General features: G+C 37.3%; 1 protein-coding gene across 5 annotated transcripts in view; it reads left to right on the top strand.

The window, feature by feature from the left end:
- The window catches only part of ORC3 (origin recognition complex subunit 3), a 66,362-nt gene extending 49,590 nt beyond the window's left edge, over nt 1–16,772 (top strand). For 3 of the 5 annotated variants that reach the window (XM_036912179.2, XM_036912182.2, XM_036912183.2), the window contains 7 exons: nt 6,055–6,188; nt 8,600–8,679; nt 9,579–9,679; nt 13,208–13,349; nt 14,752–14,868; nt 15,747–15,826; nt 16,378–16,772. In XM_036912179.2, the coding sequence (XP_036768074.2) occupies nt 6,055–6,188; nt 8,600–8,679; nt 9,579–9,679; nt 13,208–13,349; nt 14,752–14,868; nt 15,747–15,826; nt 16,378–16,483 (760 nt within the window). In that variant the 3' untranslated portion in view covers nt 16,484–16,772. Of the gene's footprint in view, nt 1–6,054; nt 6,189–8,599; nt 8,680–9,578; nt 9,680–13,207; nt 13,350–14,751; nt 14,869–15,746; nt 15,827–16,370 lie in introns of all 5 variants that reach the window. The other 2 variants (XM_036912181.2, XM_036912180.2) reach the window with 2 other exon arrangements.
- The last annotated feature ends 5,733 nt before the right edge of the window (nt 16,773–22,505 follow it).

The raw sequence follows: 22,505 nt of genomic DNA on the forward strand, positions 1-22,505 counted from the left end.
AGCAGTAATCTCTTTTGATGATCTAGATTTATCCATAAGAAGCTTTATGAGACTGTACCATTAAAATACAGTTTCTGTCTTTGAGAACAAGGATTGCCAGTTCTGAATTTGCATCACATCAAATCTCCACAATTATCTGTAAGCTGGTGGTCAAATCAGACAAACAGTTGAATTGTTGAGGCTTCATTTTAAAGCAAAAAATGTTGAGAGTCACTTTTCAGAGTAATGGTTTTCAGGCTTGAGTGTGCATAAGAATTAGCTGAGGTTCATTAAACATGTAGATATCTGCCTTCTCCCTAAAGATTTGAACTGACTGGTGGTAACCTGGGTGTGGCGGTCTGCAGTGGTGCATTTCACACCACTCTACCTCATTTGAACAGGTGGTCCAGGTACCACACTTTGAGAAACACTGTTCTAGGAAATAAAGAGAAATAAGAAATGGATACACAAAATGAGGGAAAAAATGAAGCAATCAATGGAAAAGAAAACTTACCTGTGGAGAACGTGGGTGGCTTTAGGTAGTTGATCTCAAATTGGTTCCAGAATTGGAGTGAGGTATTCCATTGCTAATGGTGACCAATGGTTTTTTAATCTCAACAAGCAGAAAAAAGATCTGAATATGTATTTTTTTTCCTTTGCTAAACATGTAGTGCCTGCTGTCATTTTTCTGTTAGTAAAACAAACAGGTAGGTAAAAAATACTAATTTCAAAGACTCAGAAACAGCAAATCAAACTTAATTTGACAACTTTTTTTTCTATATACCCTGTAAACTCAGGGTTATACTTTAGTAGTGCGCCAATAAAATATGTATATATTGTATCTTACCAAAATTGTTTCTTACCATATGATTGAATTACATTTATTCATTTTGACACACAAAAAGAGCCTCTGTTCCACAAAGGCCCGCGACTTGTAGGCGCTCCCCCCACAGACTAATGTGAGAGTAGAGAGACGACTCTTCACCAAGGCCTGAGGTCATGAAATTCTTTATCAGTGCCTTGTTCATCCACTCAAAAAAATGTTTCTTTAATGCTTGATATGTGAAGCTCCTAATCTGATGACAAAGATTACCCTGGTCCTTACCTGCACTGGGTTTTTGCCAAGTGAGAGATTAAGGTGGGCATTACACAGTAATAATGCTGTAGTGGGTAAGGTGTAGGGTGCTAAGGAACTGTAACAGACTGGACACGTGAGTTGCATTCAGGAGGTCAAGTGGTTAGTTTCTCAGAGGAAGTAGCATCTAATATGAAATATAAAAGTTTAGGAATTGTGCATATTTTTGGTTTTACCTTTTAAGATCATATATGATTGCTTTGCAGTGTTGTCTTTAAGGAAGACAATCTCTATGAATATGGTTTTTAAAAAGCTCTTTTGTTTTCTTCTAATCTTCATTGATATATTTGCGGCTTTGAGTTTTTTAATAGTTTTTGAAGCTGTTTTATAATGGTAATGTCTGCTTAGAACTTGAGAACTCTGCATGAGACACAGAGTGATCAGTTTCTCCTTATAGCCGGCTCTCAATCAGACGTATACAATCAGTGCTTCACCAGAAATCACTGGCTTTCTGCGTGACGAAGCAGAACACTCCATGGCCCTACAGAGTGATTACTTTTAGTGATTACTAAATGATTTTCTTTAGTTAAGGAAACTTTTATTATGACAACCTATAAAGCTTTGAACACTTGATTATCCCAAGCCTTTTGGAGTCATTTGCCTAATAGTGACATAATCAGTCAAGTTAGTTAAAAGTAAATGGTTCTTTCGGCATTAATGTGACCTTAGATGGGTTTTTTCCTTTCTTTTTTTGAAAAAAGTAATTTAGTGTGGTGGCTTTCATATGTTTTTCAATGTTATTTTCTTTTCAATTTTGTTCTATTTTAAAGCAAAGGGCTAGATGGAATCCTCCGAAATTCAAAAGCATCGTTACACTGTCTCCCATTTCTTTCCTCTGTTCTCTGTTTAACTGATTTGATTTCTGTGCTCTATCAAAACTTTGATCAGAGTTGCCGGTGACCTCCATGCTCCTAAATCTAACGGTCAGTTCTCCGTCTTAATGTGTTAACCTGTTACCCGCATTTAACACAGTTCATCACTCCCGCCTTAGTGCTGTCTAGAAGCCAGGCTCTCTTGGTTTCCCTCCTGCTTCAGTGCACGCTCCTTCTCAGCTTCTTCAGTGGTTCTCCTCTTCCTGAAATCTGGATAGGACAGTGCCCAGGGCTGTTAAAGGCCCACACTTCTCTTCTCAGTGCCAGACTGTTGTTTGTGCCCATCTACCTATTTAACACCTGTACTTGGATATCTGATACACAGTCTCAAGGTTTGACATGTTCAAAAACCGGAATCCTGATTTCCAAAACCTAAAATTTCCTGTGGTCTTTCCATCCTTCTAACTTTTCAAAGCCAAAAAACCTGGGTTCTGCCTTCAAAATATCTCAGGAATCAAACCTTGCCACTTTCCCTCACTGGTACCACCATTGTCTAAGTCACTGTTCATCTCTCACTTGGATTATTGACAGCCTCCTACCTAACTGGTTTCCTTGCTTCCACACAAGCTCACCTACAAGTTTTTCTCAAAAAAACAGTCAGAATAACCCTTTTATAATTTGTCATATAACATCATAACTTTGCCCCAAACGCTCCACTAACTTCCCTTTTCACACAGCATAAAAGCTACTGTCTCTGCAATGACCCTACGTGATCTAGCCCCCTTTGCCTTTCTCTGATTTCATCTCCTACTACTTGGACACTCTATTTCAGTCACCTTGACCTTCATGTTCTTGAACGTGCCAGACATACACGCACCACAGGGCCTTCGCATGTGTCATTCTCTGCCGGGAAAGTATGCCTTACTCTCTTGCCTCTTTCACATGTTTGGTCAAATGTCATCTTCTTGATGAGGCCTAATAACCATTTTAAAATCATAACCTACCTGTCCCCTGGAACCCTCCTCCCTTACTCTGCTCAATATTTTAACATATTCTAATTTTTCACACATACATAGTAATATGAAATAGATTGTGTCTGTCTGTCGCCTCACCACCTGCCCCTGTTAGAATGAGTTTCGTGAGGGTAGAGGTTTTTGATTCACTGAGGTATATCCCAAATGCCCAGAAGAGTGCCTGGTATGTAGTAGGCACTCAATAAATGTTTATAGAATGAATGAATGGTTTCATGACTAACTAATGGTTGAAACCCATTCTGAAAACACAGTTTAAGAAGTGCTGGTCTGGTGACCAGACTCAATCCTTAATTTTCTCTGTGAGGTGCCATATGTATAACACACTATGGAGGATGGGTTAAATTTTTCATTTTTTAGTTGTTTTCAATTAATTGTGTTTAGTTAGGTCTGGTTTGTCCAAAAGAGCACGTTGGAATCACTAACAGTAATCTAAATGAAACCATAACAAAACTTTTCTATTAGTATGCCTTTTGTGTTATGTAACTGAGAGCCAGTCATCTACTGTTAGCAGTTTGTACTTCCGGAGTCCCATATGTTTCTTGATCTCTAAGACTCTTACGCCTTCTGTTGGCCTGTCTGTTCCTATACAAATACCATTTGATATTAATTACTGTCATTTATACCTTTTGATTTATTAATAGCCCCACTATATACACTCAAGTATACAAACATTGTTCCTTTTTTTTTACAACAGTTATTTTTCCAGATAATGTTAGAATTATTTTATTGGGTTTTTAAAAAAAATACCCCCAGAATTTCGTTCCAGAAAGTGTTAAAAGTACAGATGAACTTGAATTTATATATCTTTACAATATTGAGGGTTAGAACTTAAAATGTCTATTCATTTATTCAAGCCTTTCATTTTTTTCTGCCTTATTCATTTGCTGTAAGTATATTGCTGTTTTCTATAGTTTTTGTTGCTATTATAAACATGCTTTTTTTCTCCATGACATAGTTTAAAACATTGATTACATGTACATGTAAGGTGTGTGTATACAAGCACCATATATATTGCTTATATCCACACACCCTTTTACATTCTAATACTTGTCCATTTCTCTTAGATTTTCTAACCTTACAGTCACATCATATACAAATATATTCCTTTCTAATGTTTATACCACTTTTTTCTTAATTCATTGTAGCAACTGGACTCTAGAATGATGTTAAATTAAATAATATGGGTATATATAATTTAATTGAAAAAAATTAGAATTACTTTATTGGGTTAATCACATTATTAGCTCTAACAAGCCTTACTGCAAGTGTTGTTTTATATTAAGCCAGAGAATACTTGGGAAAGTGTAAGATCTTCTGCTCCTCTAGAAACAAGAACATAATCATTGGCTAAGAATGAAGAGTAATAGCTGTCTGAATCCCTGGAAGTTCACATCTCAGGTGAAAGATCTATGCCCTCAATCAAATGCCACGTTAAATATTACGATTAATAACCTTTGTTTCAAAATCGTATGACAAAATGCTGTTTTTTCTTGAACCCGAAAATGAGGGATAGGCCAGGCTTCATGTTACTTGATAATTCGGTTTTGTGAGCTATAAACAGATGCCAAGGTGTGTGCCTGTAGCCTAGGAGGCCCTCGGGGTGCTGCTGGTACAGGGAAGGCCTCCCCCAGCACGGTCCCAGCCTCTTAGCTCCTCCCAGCAAGCCAGTCCCTATGATCCCTTGGACGCTGGAAATGCTGACCTTGTCTACTGAGTAGGGCTAAAGGTCACGTGTAACAGATTGTTCGTGTGTGTCTGACTTTGAGTTAACTCTCAACAGTTTAATAGGGCGATAGAAAGCCAGAAGTTTTAAATAATCTCAAATGTAATCAAGAATTTAATGTGCTGGCTTAGTTTTCTTTGACGTGTTAGTTGCCTTTCATTCACAGATAAAGGTTACATTTTGGATAATTATTTCATTGTTGTAGAGAGAGGCTGTGAAGATTTTATACTGTTTCTTAGAACTAGGGGGAAATTTAGCTTTTGTCCACCCCTACCAGTTTCTGTATTTATTGGCTGTATGATAATTTTTACTTTTTGGTTTGGGTTTAAATTTTAGTTGAAGTAACCAGATTAATTTATCAGTAGTCATACTGTACTTATTAGCTTTATACTTTTGTCCTTAGTACTATATAATACAGTATTTTTCTCAGATTCTTTTATTAAGAAATATGTCAAACGTTAACAACATTTTCTTGCAGAATGGCCCACAATCTGTATTTGCCTGATTGTTTCCTCATTATTAATATAAGAACTTTAAATCACCAGCCATCATGATTTATGTCAATTTGCTGAGAATAATTTGTGTACTTGTGTCATGTCACTTAATAATTACTAATATTGGCCCAGTCCCATTCTATTCTGTTACTAATAAGATCTTAGTGGAGAAATTGGCTCTGAAACAGGATCCTAACCTTAGAATATCTGTGCTCTGTCTCTGTTTCTAACAAGATTTCCTCTGTTGCCTTGAATGAGTTACACAACCATTCTGCCTGTGCTATAAAACAAGCAGAATTGCCTACCATTTTAAAGTTCAGTGGATTTACTGACTTACATTTATAAAGCCCAAAAAAGATGTGGCAATAATTAGAGAAATGATTGCGATACTTTTTTGGTCCTTTCAAGCAAGCTTTCATTTAGCATATGTTCTTTATGTTTCTCATCTCAGATTCATATTTAGATGTGAAGGAAAGGGAAACTAACCTCAAATGCCTGCTGTGTGGTAAACACTGTGCTAGATGTATCTTCTTATTTAAGGTTTAGCCTCCATCAAACCTGTGAAATACATGAATTCCAGTTTGCATTTTATGGACAAGGAAACCAAGGTTCAGAGATGTTTAGTAATTCACTCCATATTATAAAGTACGAGAGCCAGGCTATGCAAATTTTCTAAGTTGAGCTTTATCATGAGAATGCTTCTGAATACTTCTGAATGTCACATTCATTGAGGAAAATCTCTCCAAAAAAAGTTGGTAGCTACTAATGAAGAATTTACAACATCTTCTGACTAGAAACATTTAACATGTGGACAGTATTTCTGAAGTATATTAATTTTCTAGTTATATTACATCTCCTGTCACCGATTCTGTTTCAGGATGTTGGCAAAGGAAGAACTGATGACCATATTACAGAAATGTCTCAAGGTTTTTAAGTCCTCTTCTGAAGAGCAGCTTGGCAGCACAGCAAAGAGAATAGAGGAGTTCCTGGCCCAGTTTCAGAGCCTTGATGGTGAGGCTTGATGATGATATAATATTTTGCCAATTCCACTAGCTGTGACAGTCATTCAACTAAAATGTCCTGATGTGCTGAGAGATGAAGAGAGAAAATAGTTCATGATCAGTCAGTACATCAGGCCTTAGAATATCAGCCTTGACAATCACAATCCTTTCCAGATTTGATTTAAACAATGAAAAATATTAAATAGGTGGGGAAAAAAAAGGCAGCGAAGTTAGAGAGTCGCAGGGCATTATAATCAAGGACTCTCTTAGATGTTTTTCTTAAGTATTTCATCAAATTTTTTATAGATTTCAAAGATACTGCACCAGTCATTTGTAAGCCTGAAAAATTAATAACTGTGAACTGCCTCCACAGCAGTGAGGCTCCTTGGTGTGATTACCAAAATACGCATGTGGTTTGCTTTACTCGGATTTACGAAAGCTGGAATCTTTCAGACCTCAACGAACTGAGCCTGGCATTTCAGTGTTGGAGAGTTACAGTTTCAATGATTTTGCATGATTGCCACACAGTCATTCAGATTTGCTGAATGCTGGGGTGTCTGATTGTGTACAGGTAGCCATGTTCGTTTTCTAACGGTTTTCATGGGCTCTTGCCTTGCTCTGTTTCTAGCACTCAAGTGTGGCATTCTTTTGGTCAAATGAGAGGAGTGTGCAGCTTTTATCTTCCCCTATTTAGGGGAATTTTTAATGGAGTTTGGGAAAAAGAGGTAGCTTGGTATATAAGCACACAGATTGGATGTGGCACACTAAAAATATTTCACTTGGAATGCACATTGTCAATCCTTTCTGTTTGGCAAATGTTCCTTTGTCTTGGAAATCCTTGGATTCAGGAAACTGCTTTTGCTGAAATCCTTCTATACTTTCCGTAGCTGCAGTGCTAGGATGATGCTAGATGAGTGCTTAGTCCCTGGAAGAAGAAGTGGCGTGAGCAGCCAGAATGAGGAAGAACTCCACAGTACTAAGGGGATTCCCTCCAGGTCATGTGTGGGCATTGCTCTTTTGCACTACAGTATGAGATGAACCACTTTTTAAATCACAAAAATTATAAAGGGCTGGAAATTGGTATCATAGAGATCATTGAGGCTGGTAGGAGCGCCCACACGAGAGCCCAGCGCTCTTAACCCCAGCTCGTTGGTCTTTTTCTCACTGATTCACAGTTTAAATGCTTCCTAATTGTAGTCACTAGGACAGTGAAGGGCCACCTTTAAGGACATACATGGGGTAAAAGACTTGAATATAAGATAAATTAGGTAAATTTCAATGTTTACAAAATTGTACTCAGGGATTTTTGTAAAGTGAAACTTCAAATATTGACTTAGAGTTTATGTAACATAAGCTAGTGAACAAATTCTGCAATATGCTAATACTAAATAAAGTATTGGAAATAGGAAGATTGGAGATGAAGACTGTAAAACAATGTCTTGAGGATATAAATTTATTTCTCTATTTTCAAATGTGACACATTGTTAGTAATAAAGTGAAATTAACTCTTCCCTATATTGAGCAAGTAGAAGTATTTCACTATATGCTATCTCTGGTTCCTCAGCAGTTATTTCATATTAATCTGGATTTAAAACGACATTTGCAGAGTTAAAAAGGGCAATGTGCCCTATCAGATGTATATTTAAAGCTCTGCTACATGTTAATGAAATGTTACAAAGAATTTATTAGATATTTTATCATTAAATTGTATCTCTCTTGAACCAAGAATTATTCATAGCGAAAAAATTTATTCTTTGAGAACAATGAAGATTCTCCAGCTGCATCTTCCTGTCTTAAGATTTAGGCCAAATAAGCCGTGTGAACGTGAAGTTCCCAAAACCTGCCCTGCGCTGGAGAGAGGGTATGAGCGTCGTGCTGTCTAGTATGCTGCACAATCATATTTTTTATGAGATACGGTTTTCTTTTGCTTAAAGAACCGTGATGCACTTTTAGATTATTTCAGAACTTCTGTGCACTACCTTCTTCATACTTAGTGTTGTAACAAAAACAGTGAATTGGAAGGTGAAGACCAGGTTTGCCAGGGTGTATGCTTGTGTTGTTTACAGTCTTGTCACAGTCAGAGGAATGCAGTTTAAATGTTTTTTAAAGCTGTTTACACTAGCACATAGATCTGAAGCTTTCTGATGATTTGAGGTGTTATGTGTGTTTGTATTGATTTTCTTATGGTCATATTTTTAAAATTCAGCAGCTGATTTTTTTGAAGACCTCTCTGCAACATAACTTATGTCTTTTTGATTGACCTTCAGCTTCTGGAAGAAATCATTTATCTGATGGGATCTTATCCTTCGCCACATTAAAAACAAAAAATAGATGAAGCTATTTTCCTTGGACTAGTAGAAATGTTTGTTCTTGACTTGAATGGATTTACCAGTTGCAGTATTGTTGTTTTTGTATTAAAAGCAGAAGCCAAAGAGGAAGAAAATACTTCTGGGTCACAGTCCAAGGGGCTTCAGCAGACAGACCTCTACCATCTCCAGAAGGTCAGGCTACTTTCTTTTCCTTCCAACTGCATCCTGTGATGCTCCCCTTCTCGCGGTGTGTGTTCTAGATCAGCTCTGCCTGCATGTTTTGTTTGCATTTTTAAGCCACAATCAGGAACATAGTACATTTTGTAACTCACTTATAAATTGAATATCCCACTGCCATCCTCATTTTCTGAGATGCAGTCTGGAATCTACTAGCCAACATAGGTGGGAACTGTTCCTGTAGCCTCAGAGAAAGATAATTAACTGGTAATAAGGGAAAATGAGAACTTGGTTGCAAAAAGGAGTCTGATTATTTATCTGACTTGTTTTTGTCTTTCCTCAAATCGAAATATCCAAAAGAACCTAACTCATTAGTTTTTAGAAACTGCTTTGTATTTTTAATGCATATTCAGTCTATAGCAGGAATTGAGCCACAGTATGTCTAATATCCTTTTCAGATAGTTCTGACTTCAGGATCTTGGTTGTCAATGTTAAGAACCTTCTTTGTGCCATGACACAAAGTTGTGAACAAAGAGTAAAATTTCAGTGTAAGCTAAACGGAACACATGGAATCTGTTCTGTTAGTATGGCAGAAGGGCAAGGGATTTTTTTTTCTTCTAAGTCCTTTTCTTAAATGAAGTGATAATGGGTTGTGGGTAGTGACCATTCTGCCATATAACTTCATAATTACATGAACTGCCCTTTTCCTCTTTCCCTAAAAATTCGACTGATAAAACCTTTGAGTAAAACACCTAGGAGGCGAGATTCTTCCCAGACCTTAAAAATAAACACAATCCATTCACATCTGGTTCTTTCTCTGAACATCAGCTGCCTCTGCCTGAGAAACACAGCTCCACTTTAAGGGATTTTCTGTCTCAAAAATCGTCAAAAAAATTATGTTCTTTCATCTATAGTCCTTACTGGAAATGAAGGAGTTAAGAAGAACAAGCAAGCAGCAGACCAAGTTTGAAGTACTCAGAGAAAAAGTTGTGAATTTTATTGACAGCCTGGTGAGGTGAGTCTATTGCTCTTAAGAGCTAAAAATCAGGCTGTTTTCCCCAATAACACTGCTGTGAAAGCTGTCCATAAGCAATTCAGGACATTTTCTCCTAGATTAGGCTTTGTGCTTTTCAGGTCCCTTCATACAGCATAAATGTCTAATCAAATAACCTTGTTCATTCCTTTATACTGCCAATTCAAGAACCCAGGTTTAGTCTGACCTACTTTATTAGGCAGAGTCAGAACTGTTTTCCACCTAACAGCAGAGGGTTTGCACTGCACTTTTATCCTTGCTCTGTCTTTGCTAGGACTGTGCTGGACCTGGGCCAAGCCCAACAGACATAACAAATAGACTGTAATGCCCTGTTTTATCCTGTGTAAAGGACTACTACTTTTAAAGAATACCAGTACAACTCATTACCAGCACTAACTTCATGTTGTTAAATATACTAATAGTAAATTTAGAAAGCCACTGGTCCTGCCTGTATTTTAAGATGATTCCTTTTTGTGAAACCCAGATCATGGATTTCCAAGAGCCAGCTTTAAGCAGCTGTGTAAAATCACTCACCAAAGCTGCCTTTCAGGCAGTTGGAACATACTATATAGCAAAAAAGAGAAGTGTGGAAAATAAAATGATTTCATAGTTTAAAAAGCAGGAAAAAACTTACCATACCATTGCTTATTCTGTTGTTTTTTTTTTATGGCAATTCAAACTCAGTAGCAAGCTAGCACTAAACAGAATGAAGTACAAAATATAGCAGTTCAATTACTGAAGACAAAGGAATGGTTTTCTCGTAAATTACCTGTCCTTCAAAGTGAAAAGTTCATTTTTCAGGACAATGTGGGGGCAGAGTCATTGTCCCTAGTCACTGGGGAGAATTTACTAATGTCATCAGAGGTCCAAATGATCAACCAAGCGTGACAAAAACAAGATTAAAGTGAGAAAGTGAGAATTGGTATCATATAAAAGTACTACAATATTAAACTGACCTACTGGCCAGAAATGACCTTTCATAACCCAGAGTTGTCCTTGCTATCCGGGCTCGGGCTTTCCTTCTCTTGTTGTGTCTAGGCCAACTGGATCTTCCCTTTTACCGAGCTGTGACCACTGTAGTTGCTAAAAATAATTTTGCAGTGTTGTAATTTGGCATAATTTATAGGCCAAAAGTCAGATTCCTTTCTGAGTTCCACAAATCCCCAAATGCAGGCTCTAAACCAAACAACCATTCTCCTTTCAGGATCTTTGACCTGTGACTTTTAACCTCCCTTGAGCAGTTACTGAAATAAAGCTGAGGAGGACTGAAGTGTGTTGAGCATGTGCGTTGTGATTGCAGAACAATCACAAAACTTTCCATTCTAGGTTCTATTTTATTTACTAAGACTGACTACCCCAGGAAGAGATTAAGATTGTAGCATGTTGGAGGGACCTGGGAAGTCATTTGTCAGACAGCTAAAGCCCAGAGTCTATTTGTAAAAAGTCACACAGTCCTAGTCTGCTGACATCTGTCAAAAGGCCCTGTTTCTTCTCCACAATGTCCTCAAGGACCACATCAGTTGTTTGAACAGAGCTGGAGTTCTGGGGGGGAAAATGTCCTTTAAAGATAAACATAAGCAGTAGACTCCAGAGACAGGCTCCCAGCATACCATCAGCAGCTCTTGCTGAACTACGAAGAGTGAAGAGTAAGTTGCCACTTTCTAAGTTACCATTTTCACTAAAATACAGACTTCTACTTGGCAGGTTTTGTGGATACTAAGTGGATCTACCAGTTCCCCTCCAAGCACTTGTTTTGTTTGTGAACTCCAGTCTGAATCCATGAGCATCATGCAGTGCCCTAGTGCCACATTCACTGCTTATTTCTCACAGCAAATATGTTGCAGTATATTTCTATGTCAGTCTCCAAGTTTGCAGTTGGACAAAAATTTTAATGTATGATGTTTTGTCACTGTTGTTCAATTAACATAGTTCAGGGGAAATGAAATATAGACAGATATTTAATAATCTTGCCTATGATGGAGATTCTTTGAGGGTATCCAGAAAGGCCTTTTGCCTTGGGAATTACCTGAATTTGTAAAAATTAGATATAAAGATGTTAAAAAGGGGTAGGAAAACAAATGAGAGATAAAAGTTCTTCTGATATTAACTCTTATCTGGGTGCCTTGTTAGATTTCCAGTCCATAGCAGGGACTTGAATAAGGCCTCCTACAGACAGTCATACAGTGATTAGGGAGAAACGGGCTGAGGTTGGGATAGGAAGAGTTCATAGTCAGAAATTACGAATGACTTCCAGAGAGGCAGTCAGCATTACGGAAACCGTTCCTGAGGCTACAGCTAAATTAACTCAACCTTGAGAAAGATGTTAGCAATATTTGAGGTATAAAATGCTGGTCCTTAGGGCCAAGTCAAAAATCATACACTCTTTGCAAAGAAGTTTTGTTCCAGTTGACTCTGGGGAAGCAGCAGCTTCTAGAAGACTGAGCAGGGGACCAGGAGCTCTTGAGACAGGGAGGGAGGGAGATGGTGACAAGTGACAGACATGGTTAATATCATCTTCACTCCTTTTCCTCAAAGCTACTGACTGCACAGGTGGGGCAGGTGTTGTGGGATTTCATAGGTAGTGGCGTCCTCTCCAGGAGAGGAGAGAGCAAGGACTCCAAGAAAGGGAATTTCCCTGGTGTCTGGACCAAGGTAGCTGCTCTGTTTTGCCTATACTGTCATGTGGCCAAAATAAATCCCAGGACTGGACTAAGCCCCAAGAATCTTCCTGAAGGCATGTGACTTAACCACTTTCATTGAATTAGTGACTTATTCTGTCTTTGGGATGCTGGTGCCAAAGTCTCTCCCTTCCAGTTTGCTAACCTCCAGGTTGCCCAAAACTGTTGTCATCACCATGGCCCAGGCCAGCCGATGGGCTCATTATCATTAACTAACTCAGAAGCCCAAGTTAACAGCTTTTTCTAGTAATTGAAATTTTAATGGTCAATTTTCTTGTTTTCAATACTCTGAAACTAAAATTTAGCCATTTCTGCCTTCTAAAAAGTGATTCCAACATATAAAGAACTTTCCAGGTATCATTTCTATGAAAAGATATCAATTAAATCATCTTCTGTCATCCAGAAGAATTTCCTAAACTCTTAATTCCAGGTCTAAGGCCTATGTTTAAGATTGCCAAGAATTAAATGTCTGCTCTGGTAAGGGATGTGGTATCTCAGTTTTCTGAATAATTTACTTACTCATTAATAAAGAAATTCTACCTTAAAGGTTTTTAGCAGAAATGTAATTTATGTACATTTGTCCCTTTTAAAGGCTTAAATCAAAACTGAAGTATAGTTTCTCATACTTATTTTTTAAAATACTGTATGGAAGAGGTACAATTCTGAGTAAACCTGCACTGGATTTGATATTTGGGTTTTGTTTGTTTTAGTTATAGTTGATTTTGCTTTTTAAGTTAATTCCTCAGTCTTCCACAGATGATTGTCAAAAATGTCACATTGAAAATAAACCTGTGCTCACCTGACACCTGACACCTGACATGGGCTGTTTCAGAGAATACCTTCTGCCTCCAGAGGCTCGGCCCCTGCACGAGGTGGTGTACTTCAGTGCCGCCCACGCCCTCCGTGAGCACCTGAACGCGGCGCCCCGAGTTGCCCTCCACACCGCACTCAACAATCCTTACTATTATCTCAAGGTAAGAAGCAGGTATGTTTCTCTGGCAGTTTAGTTCAGATCCCAGGCTTTCTTTATCACAAATATATTGTAAATGTGGAATTACAATGGAAAGGAGTTGGAAGCTCAGGATTGTACCACTTTGATTTAAAAAAAAAAACTGTTTAGACTTTAGAAGGCATTTTGTACACCAGGGAGGGTATCAATCAGTAATCAACTAATGCTGCCTACTTTCATTTGTAAGTTTCACGTTCACGTGATAAAACCAGAGTCCAGACACTAGAACTAATTCTGCAAAAGGAAAGGAACTGTTTCCTACAGACATAACAGCAGATCAAACAGTAAGGCCTACTGAAAAGAAACACATTGGGATTAATTGTTGCATTTTAAACCAAACAAATATGTACTCTGAGAGTATCTCCAGAACTGAGTGCATAGAAATACATACACTTTGCCAGGAATAAAACTGCTGAAATCCAGATACATTTGCTAGTTCTAAGGTGTTCTTTAAACAGTGAGTTTAAGACAGCTTAGAATTTTTAAAACTTAATCATCAAGTTATCACTTTCTACATTTCAGTCAGCTATGTTTCAGTAAGTTACATGAAGCCATTTGTTGATAATTTGCTAGGAAGTTAATTTTAATTGGTTAATAAGTTATCAGCTGTTAAGTGCCTATGTTGCCACAAAGTTACTTAAGTCACTCCATAAAACCTATGAAGTGTTCCAATGTACCAGATTCCTGTTCTAAAATGGTGCCCAAACTAACATTACAAGCAAATACTGAGCAGGAAGAGATAGATCAGTGGTTTTCAATCTTGGTGGTAGTAGATAGCTTGAATAATGTCATATTAAAAGCCAAATATCCATAAATTAAAAGTCCTTTTGGCCAGTGGTGGGTCACAGAAGACAGAACCGTTACATGTGTAGCAATCTCTGTGAGGATATATAATCTCCATATGTATGAGAGAAATTTTCTAAGAATGATGAGTTTCACACAGGTTGAAAAAAAAAAGTTTTTGTAGGTGTAAGATTTGAGATGTTAACACCAGTCTTTTCTTTGAGAGCTAACTTAGAGCCCTTGTAATGGTGTGCTGGTGTTTATTAGTATAGTCACTGCTAGAATTCAGGTAATTAAAAATGTTGGAAGTGGCATTTTATTGAAAATCCACAGAGAATTCCATAAACTCTTTATGGAAACAAGTCCATTAGGGTCTCAAAAATTAATGTGATTAAAATGAAAAACACATTTTCCTTCTGATGGGAGTATTCTTCTAAGACCTATACTGAACAAGAACTAGCTAACTACTGCAGACTAAACGCAGCTCCCTAAATAAAGGAAACCAAAGACTCCATTTACTGGCTTACAAAATTTCCTAATCATTTCTAACAAGATATTCATCATAGATTTACTGTCATCTTTAGAATGAAGCACTGAAAAGCGAAGAAGGCTGCATTCCAAATGTTGCCCCCGACATCTGCATCGCATATAAGCTGCACCTGGAGTACAGCAGGCTGATCAACCTTGTGGACTGGGCAGAGGTGGGTCACTGGGAGACTAGCAAGCTGTCTATTTGCCTAACTGTCCATGACAACTTTCTGCGATGTTTTTATACCTTTGGTACTGTAAGCTTTTTTTTTAATGCCCTGTCCTTTGGAAAGCATAAATGACTTCATACTTGAAAAGTTCCTCCAGAAAAGCAACTAACTGCTCTACATTCTCCTCAGTTCCTTGCATTCTGATCCCACATGGCTCAACCAACCCAGTTCTGCATTCATGCCAGGTCAAAATAAGTACATGATCTAACCCCCCAGTTAACAGTAAGTAAAAGCTGAACAATTTAGGTCAGTTTTGTTATTCCACAAAATACAAAAGTTTATAAGTAACTAGCATTTCTCTTATTGCATAGAAGAAAAAAAAACATGGAATTTAGCAATCAGGAAGTACAAGGAACACTTGGGCAAGGCAATGGAAAGTAACTTCTTTCCCTCCTCAGAATATTAGAGTTAACTCTGTCGAAGACCCCATTTAGCAAAGTCTTGCCACCTTTTAAAAATATGCATAATTGATGGCCTCTAAGAAAAATAGGCATTTTCCTCGCGGGTAACAGGTTGGGGAATAGAGGACACATGTAATCCTTTGCTTTTCACCTTTGACTAGTTTTGTTTCTTGTTTTTCTCTACATACTGCTTAGTTCTCTGAAATCTAAGGTAATATTCAGGAACCATTCCATTATCTTTTTTAATGTGTACTTGATTTAAAGTGATCAGCAGTGTAATTCTGAGAATCTGAAATTTGGTGTAAAAAAATTTGCCTATTAGCAGCAGCACTTGACCTAGTTTAATAGAGCCAGCAAGTGCAATAAAAGATGTTTGGCAATGGTAGAGATTTCTGTTTTCTTCTATCTTGTCTCTCAAAGGCTTTTGCAACAGTTGTGACAGCTGCTGAAAAAATGGATGCAAATTCTATAACCTCTGAGGAAAGGAATGAGATCATCCAGTATCCTTTTACAGTCATTTCTCCAAGTATACATACAAGAGAATGTTAGTTTACTTTCTTTAAATCTAAAGCAGATATTTAGAAAGTTGTACTACCAACCTTATTAGTACTTGTTAAAATTAACCATCCCATCCCAGAATAACACTTCAAAATACTCTGAATGTAATCTGAGACTACATCTAAAAACTTTTATCAAGGTCTAAAATGCTTATCAAGGTCACAATTCAAACTCACCAGGAATGTCCAAAAACTGTCATTATTGAATTCTCTATTTTTCTAAGGTTATTAATATACTTTTAGCAGTTGGGGGTAGGGGAAGCAATTTTCCTACTGTGTGAAAAATTAAATTAGGTAAGCATTAAGCACTTTTCCATTTGTGTCTTGATAGTGAATTCTGATTATATTTAATGTTCTCCACTAAGGATTAGTTTCATTTAGGAGTATATATTTGAACCATTCTTCCGTTTATCAACTAATGTTTTAACATTGTGATTTTAACCTTTTTATGTCCAAAATACAACATGGTGAATTTCTTTAGCTACAGCCTCCAGTGCTCGGTTTATTAGAGCTGTTTCTGAACTAGAACTTCTGGGATTTATAAAACCTACCCAACGGAAGACTGACCATGTGGCCAGGCTAACATGGGGAGGCTGCTAGAAGGCACATGAATGAGGCCAGAAGAATCACATTTAGCTTAAGAGAAAAAGGAGACCTGTCAAATTTACATGCCACTGGAGGAAGACTGTTTTGGCAAGATAAATGATAATTCTTATGTGATGTTTAACCAGAAGGCAGACTGCTGATCCCAGCCAGGGCTGCATCCGAACACCTGTGGAGTGCTTCAGATGCTTCAGCACACTTGCATGGTCACTAAAACCTGTCTCATGTTATCACTGTAATTTTCATTGTCATTACTAAACACTGAATAAATTGTTCTTGAACATAGTGTACAAATGTGATAAATTCCTTTAATCCAGGAGTATAAATTATTTGCAGTTGATCTAACGGTACTTATTCCTGCTCCCCATTTTCCCGTACCATTGTTTTTCATTTTAGCAAATTGTGTAGTAAGATAAATACCCTAAAGGTTTCTTTTTCTTAGTGACTAGATAGATTATAAAACTGCCTCTGCTGCCCCATTTCCTTTAGTCTTACAACTTTAAAAATCCCAAGTTGTTTGGCTTTATGCTTAAATGCAGTAAATATTCTACTTCAGGATGATCCATCGTGGAGTCTTAGAGCCTCTAAGGCCTGTACAAATCACATCTCAACCTTATAAAGCCCAGATGAAGGAAGTAAGGCCCAGTAAAGTAACACCTGGATCTTTTCATGACAGGACTCAAGGCAATGAAGATATCTCAAGTTCATTACTTAATGTTCTACCCGTGACAGAATGCTGTGATGTGTCTTTGAGATTATTCACCAACATTCCAAGATTACCATGCAAATATGACCAGGAGTAAAAAGACCAAAATCAGTAAAAACTGTTGCGATTCACAAACCTTGTAACAACTACATAATTGCAGGTCATTTTTTTGTACTCTGAGGACAAATACATAACTTAAAATTTCACACAAATTTAATCTATAACTTAAATCTCATAATTCTGGAGTGTAAAGCAGGTATTACACGAGTATAAAGAGTATCTTAGCCCTCTGGCAACATGATGGGCTGAGACTGTGACATTACTGGATAACTGCTCCCCAGTCTTGCCACTCCAAAATCCTGAAAATACTAAGGTGAAATATATCCCCAAAACAGTCAAAATGTTGCCAGTGTTAAAAAGGGAAAGCCCAAGATAACAGAAATAATCAACTGCAAACCAGAGCAGAAAGTGTCTAGCTCTGTTACAAGAACAACATTAGTTAAGTTATATTAAATGTCTTGTCTTCATCTGAAAGATGGCAGGATTTCTTGTGCAGCAGAACTTAAACATATGCACAAATGGCTGTAAACTTGGAAATTAAGGATTTATGATACACGTATATAAGCACCACTAACCGTAAGAAACTGGACAAATAGTGGCTTTGGATACCTTGGAATCCATGTTAAAGGCAGTGCCTCTGTCATCTTCAGGAGTCACTGACTGAGGGCATAGAGCAGATCCTCTACCAAATGGTTATGATCAAAGTAAACTTCTGTTGTGAAGTCTCCATGATTTATCTTCACAACATCTAGCTCAATATTTATTACCTCAATTCTCTGATAGTAATTTCCCTCCAGTCAAATATGCCCTCAACCACATTTGACATTTTTGACAATGCTTGGTACAACCAAGGGAAGAATATGTGGATGATTTGAAGGATTTTCTCATCTACTGCCTATTCAAGTGAGGCAGTCATTAATGGGAAAGGTTTTCTAACATCCATGTCCTGTTACTATGAGGACATCAACACCTACAACATGACTTCCTCCAGCTTTGAAATGGTGCAGATGAGCACCAGATATCATCATGTTTAGAAACCATTTCTTTCAACAATACTCAGATAGCAAAATGCTTACACTGTGAGGTACAGAGAAACTGATCTCACACAGACCAGCAGATTCACATCTAAGGCACCCTAAGCAGTAGCCCTGCTTTATTATTTTTAATACACCAGGCACGTAGTTGAATTCCTGATACCTAAATGCATGTCATACACTGTACCACTTTTTTTCTCCCCTTACTGTCTACTTAAAAAGAATAGGTGACGGTTGCAGATGAAAACTTTTAATAGTGCATACCCAAAAAAGCTATGCAGTTAAAACATGAAGCTCATTTGTGGTAATCACTAATGGAGCACAAACCTCTCAAGCCAGCCTATGAACTGTCAGCTCAGTTGTGTGTCCACTCCTTAATACTGTAAGACCTCAACCACAAAATACCTTACAAATGAGGCACTCCGATTCACTAAATCTTTTAATGAAATACTCATCTGAAAAACTGAATCGAAGCAGTTTGAAATCCATTCAAAAAATACCTATTGAGCAACCGTTCTAGGAACTTTTGATAGCTTCACTAAGGTCTTGGCCCTCACTACATTCTAGCAGAGAGTAGAACAAATTATATATATGTGTGTATGTAGAAAAAACAGAACCAGAGTATCAAATCATGCTGACATTTTAAACAGTGATCAGAGCAGGCCTCATTGGAATAACATTTAAACAAAGACTCAAAGTTTGTAAAAGACTGACCTATAAACTTTTACGGTAGAATTCATTGTAGGCAGAGAACAGCAATCATAAAGGTCCTAAGAGCATGCAAACTCCACTGGAGGAACAGTAAAGACGGCTGGTGGAAGAGTTTGTGCAAAGCGAGCCAGGGGACGAGGAACCCGATGCAGTGGGCGGAGTGAGGCAATTCAGGGCCCTAGACGGTACCGCTGTAAGGTCTTCAACCTTTGTTTAGGTATAGGAAGCCATCTAAAGCACTTAGACTTTTAAAGGATTACTCTTCTATGAGAATAGGCAGGATAGTTAAGGAGACAAAATTGAGGCAAAACAAAGACCAAGTGGGAGACCATGAAATCATCCAGATCAAGACATGTTAATGTCTGGGATGGGGGTGATAATGTAGATGGTGAGATTTTAGAACCAAGATGAGGTGAAAAACACGAATTAAAGATACTTTTTGGTTGAGAAACTAGAACAGAGAACCATTAACTGAGTGGAGATGATGAGGAAAAGCTTAAAAAGCAAAAATAAGGAGTTTGGTTTTGGACATGTTTTGAGACTTCAATGATATAGTCGAGTGGAAATGTTACACAGAGAGGTGAATATGATGACGTCCAGTATTAGATGTAATCACCAGAGTATGAACTGAGGCAAGACACCCAAGATGGAACCCCCCAGCAGATCTGTTTTAAAGTTCAAAGAAATGAGGATTGGGCCAATAGCAAATAAAAAAGTTATACAGAAGAACCAGGTAAGACTGAGCAGCAAATAGAGGATGACAACAATCAGGCAAGTGTGGTATTTTGCCAGCTAACTGAAGTGTTTCAAGGTCCGATACTGATTACATTTAGCAATGTGGAAATCACTGGTGACTAATAGTAAGTAGCAGAGTAGTAAAGACAAATCCTGAGTAGGAATCACCCACCAGATGACCTAATGACTGTTCAAACTTATCACTAGCCCTGGGAAAGCCATACACTGTGTGATGTAATATGTAGATCAGAGAGCATCATCTTGCTCAAAAGGTTTAACCTGAAACTAATAAAAACTTTAGACCTAACTTCCAATTTACCGAATTTCAAAAGGACAGAGGAGGTTATATTGATAACAACACAAAGAAGCATTTCAACAAAGATGACAGGCCTAGTAGTTCAAGAAAGTCAGAATCTTGATGAATCCTGTTTTAGGGAGGAAAAAAGCTGCAAAGACATTTTGGGGACAAATGGGAAAATCTGAATATGGACTAGATGTTAAGTTAGGGAAGTACTATTTTAAGTGGGATAATGGTATCAAAGTTACATAGAACCACCTTATTCTTAGGAGATGCATCATGTATACATTCTTTGAAACAAAGCAAGTATGGCGAATTAAATTGTTCATGCTAAGTAGATCATTCCATCAAGTCAGCAATTCTATTTTTAAATTTTTTCCTAATAAAAAGGTGGAAAAGGGGGGGTAGAGGGAGACTGGAACCTTACTTCCAACCCTATAATCAATCCAGCTGCCTGGATCATCTAGGGAGCTTATTAAACAGATTCCAACATTAAGTGTTCAGAAGTTCCACCTTCTATGCAGTCTGGGGGTAGAGCCTGGAACTCTTTCCTGAAAGCTCTCCAGTTAAATACTGCTAATGCATTGTCTCATCTGGAAACCATCTCCTCTAGGGATATAAATTCTTACCACAGGCCAAAGATAGCTTTGACATTCTAGGCCTCCAGTAGTTATTTTTCTCATTATCACCTATGTGTATATTCCTCAAAAATACAAAGACTTACACCTGGTGATGGGCTCTTGTTAAATCAGCAATTTATTCAACACATTACAGTAACCTGAGTACAGCACAATAGCAGCACTGCCTCTTATTAAAAGAGTAAGATGACTTGTTAACACACTAAATTCTAATTTAATAGGTAGCTATTTACCTATTAAAAGCAATTTCAAGGATCTTTGGTAATTCAGAATCCCTAAGTAACCAACATAATCATTTATTGAGATTGGGTGTGGTTGGTTTTTGGACAAGAGTAATCAACTACTAGATCCATCTAATTATAACTAAATCCAAGAAAGTGCCCACATTTTTATTTTCTGGGATTACCTTACACAGTATTTAAAATCAGGAAGTCACCCATAAAGCTAGGATTTTTTGGTATAATGATAAGCAGAAATTTGGCTATAAAAAAATTTCATTCTTGATCAAAGTTTAACCTAGAATTAAAACCATATTACTGTGGCTCCAGATTGCCAGCACTGACTCCCCTTTTACTATATCTTGCTATCCAAGTATAAAACCAGTTCTTTTATAAATTTAAATGTATGTGGAAATTCACACATGCTTACTTAAGACTGTTCATCATTTTGCACTTACTAGGGTTAAAAAGGAATAAAACATTTACATTCACTCTACTCCCACTCCTCTGTAGTTCAACTTACTGCTTGAATTCCCCTAAAAATGTTATCCGATTATACCAGTGATTCTCAGCTGGGAACTATCTATCTCCTCCCAACATCCTCCTCTGGCTGTATCCGGAGATGCACTTTTGGCTGTTGTAACTCTGAGAGAGAACACTACTGGCATCTAGTGGTAGAGGCCACAGACACTGTCACACACCCTACAAAGCACAGGACAACCTCCACAACCAAGAGTGATCTGGTCTCAGCTGTCAGTAGTGCTGAAGTTGAGAATATCTGCGTTAGTCCATTGAAACGAGGCAGAATTATCCACCTTATTTATGGCCACATTATGCTATACCAACGTTTCCCAAACACATAATGGGCAAATGAATTACCTGAGGATTTGTGAAAGCCCTATACAGTGTACCATTTTTTTGGCCTTGTTTTAAACAAAGAATTGATAAAATATAATCACCAATTAAAAAGGGGAAAAAATCCTTTTTCTTTCTTTCTTCCACTAATTAGGTCAGTTATAAATATATATGTCCCAGTTCATTTATGATTGGTTTAATTAGTGGAAACATACAGTTCTACAAAAGAATTCACTAGTATTTTTATTTTTGCTCACCTTATTAATAATGGAAAGCATGCATGGAAAGTGACTTAAATGTGTTAAATCATGCTTTCATGTATATATATATATATATATATCCTTAAAAAAACAAATTTGGATTCTACTGGTATCTTCAAGGTAATTCTACAGCTGTCAAAACTGATTATGTAACATTCTATCACATAGTTTTAAGAGAAGCAATTTGGAATCAGAATTCGGTTTTTTGAAGACAGCACTCAAATCTTAGATTATTTGGTATATGAAGACTGATTTTAAAATCTTATCAGAAAATTAACTTCACCAAATCCTGGAAGAAGCTTACATTTAAAAACACTGGCTTTATTCAATACTATCCACCTGTACATTAAAGCAGATTAGAAATGTTTTATTCTTCCAACTAAATTCCAGTACTACAAGGGCAGTAAAACAATGATACACTAGGAAAAAAATGCAGCAAAAAATATTTGTAAAAAGGCTTGAAAGAATAAATAAAAACTACCCCAAAAAAGAAAGAAAACCATT

This window comes from Manis pentadactyla, chromosome 12 (genome assembly GCF_030020395.1).
Source record: "Manis pentadactyla isolate mManPen7 chromosome 12, mManPen7.hap1, whole genome shotgun sequence".
Classification (NCBI taxonomy): domain Eukaryota; kingdom Metazoa; phylum Chordata; class Mammalia; order Pholidota; family Manidae; genus Manis; species Manis pentadactyla.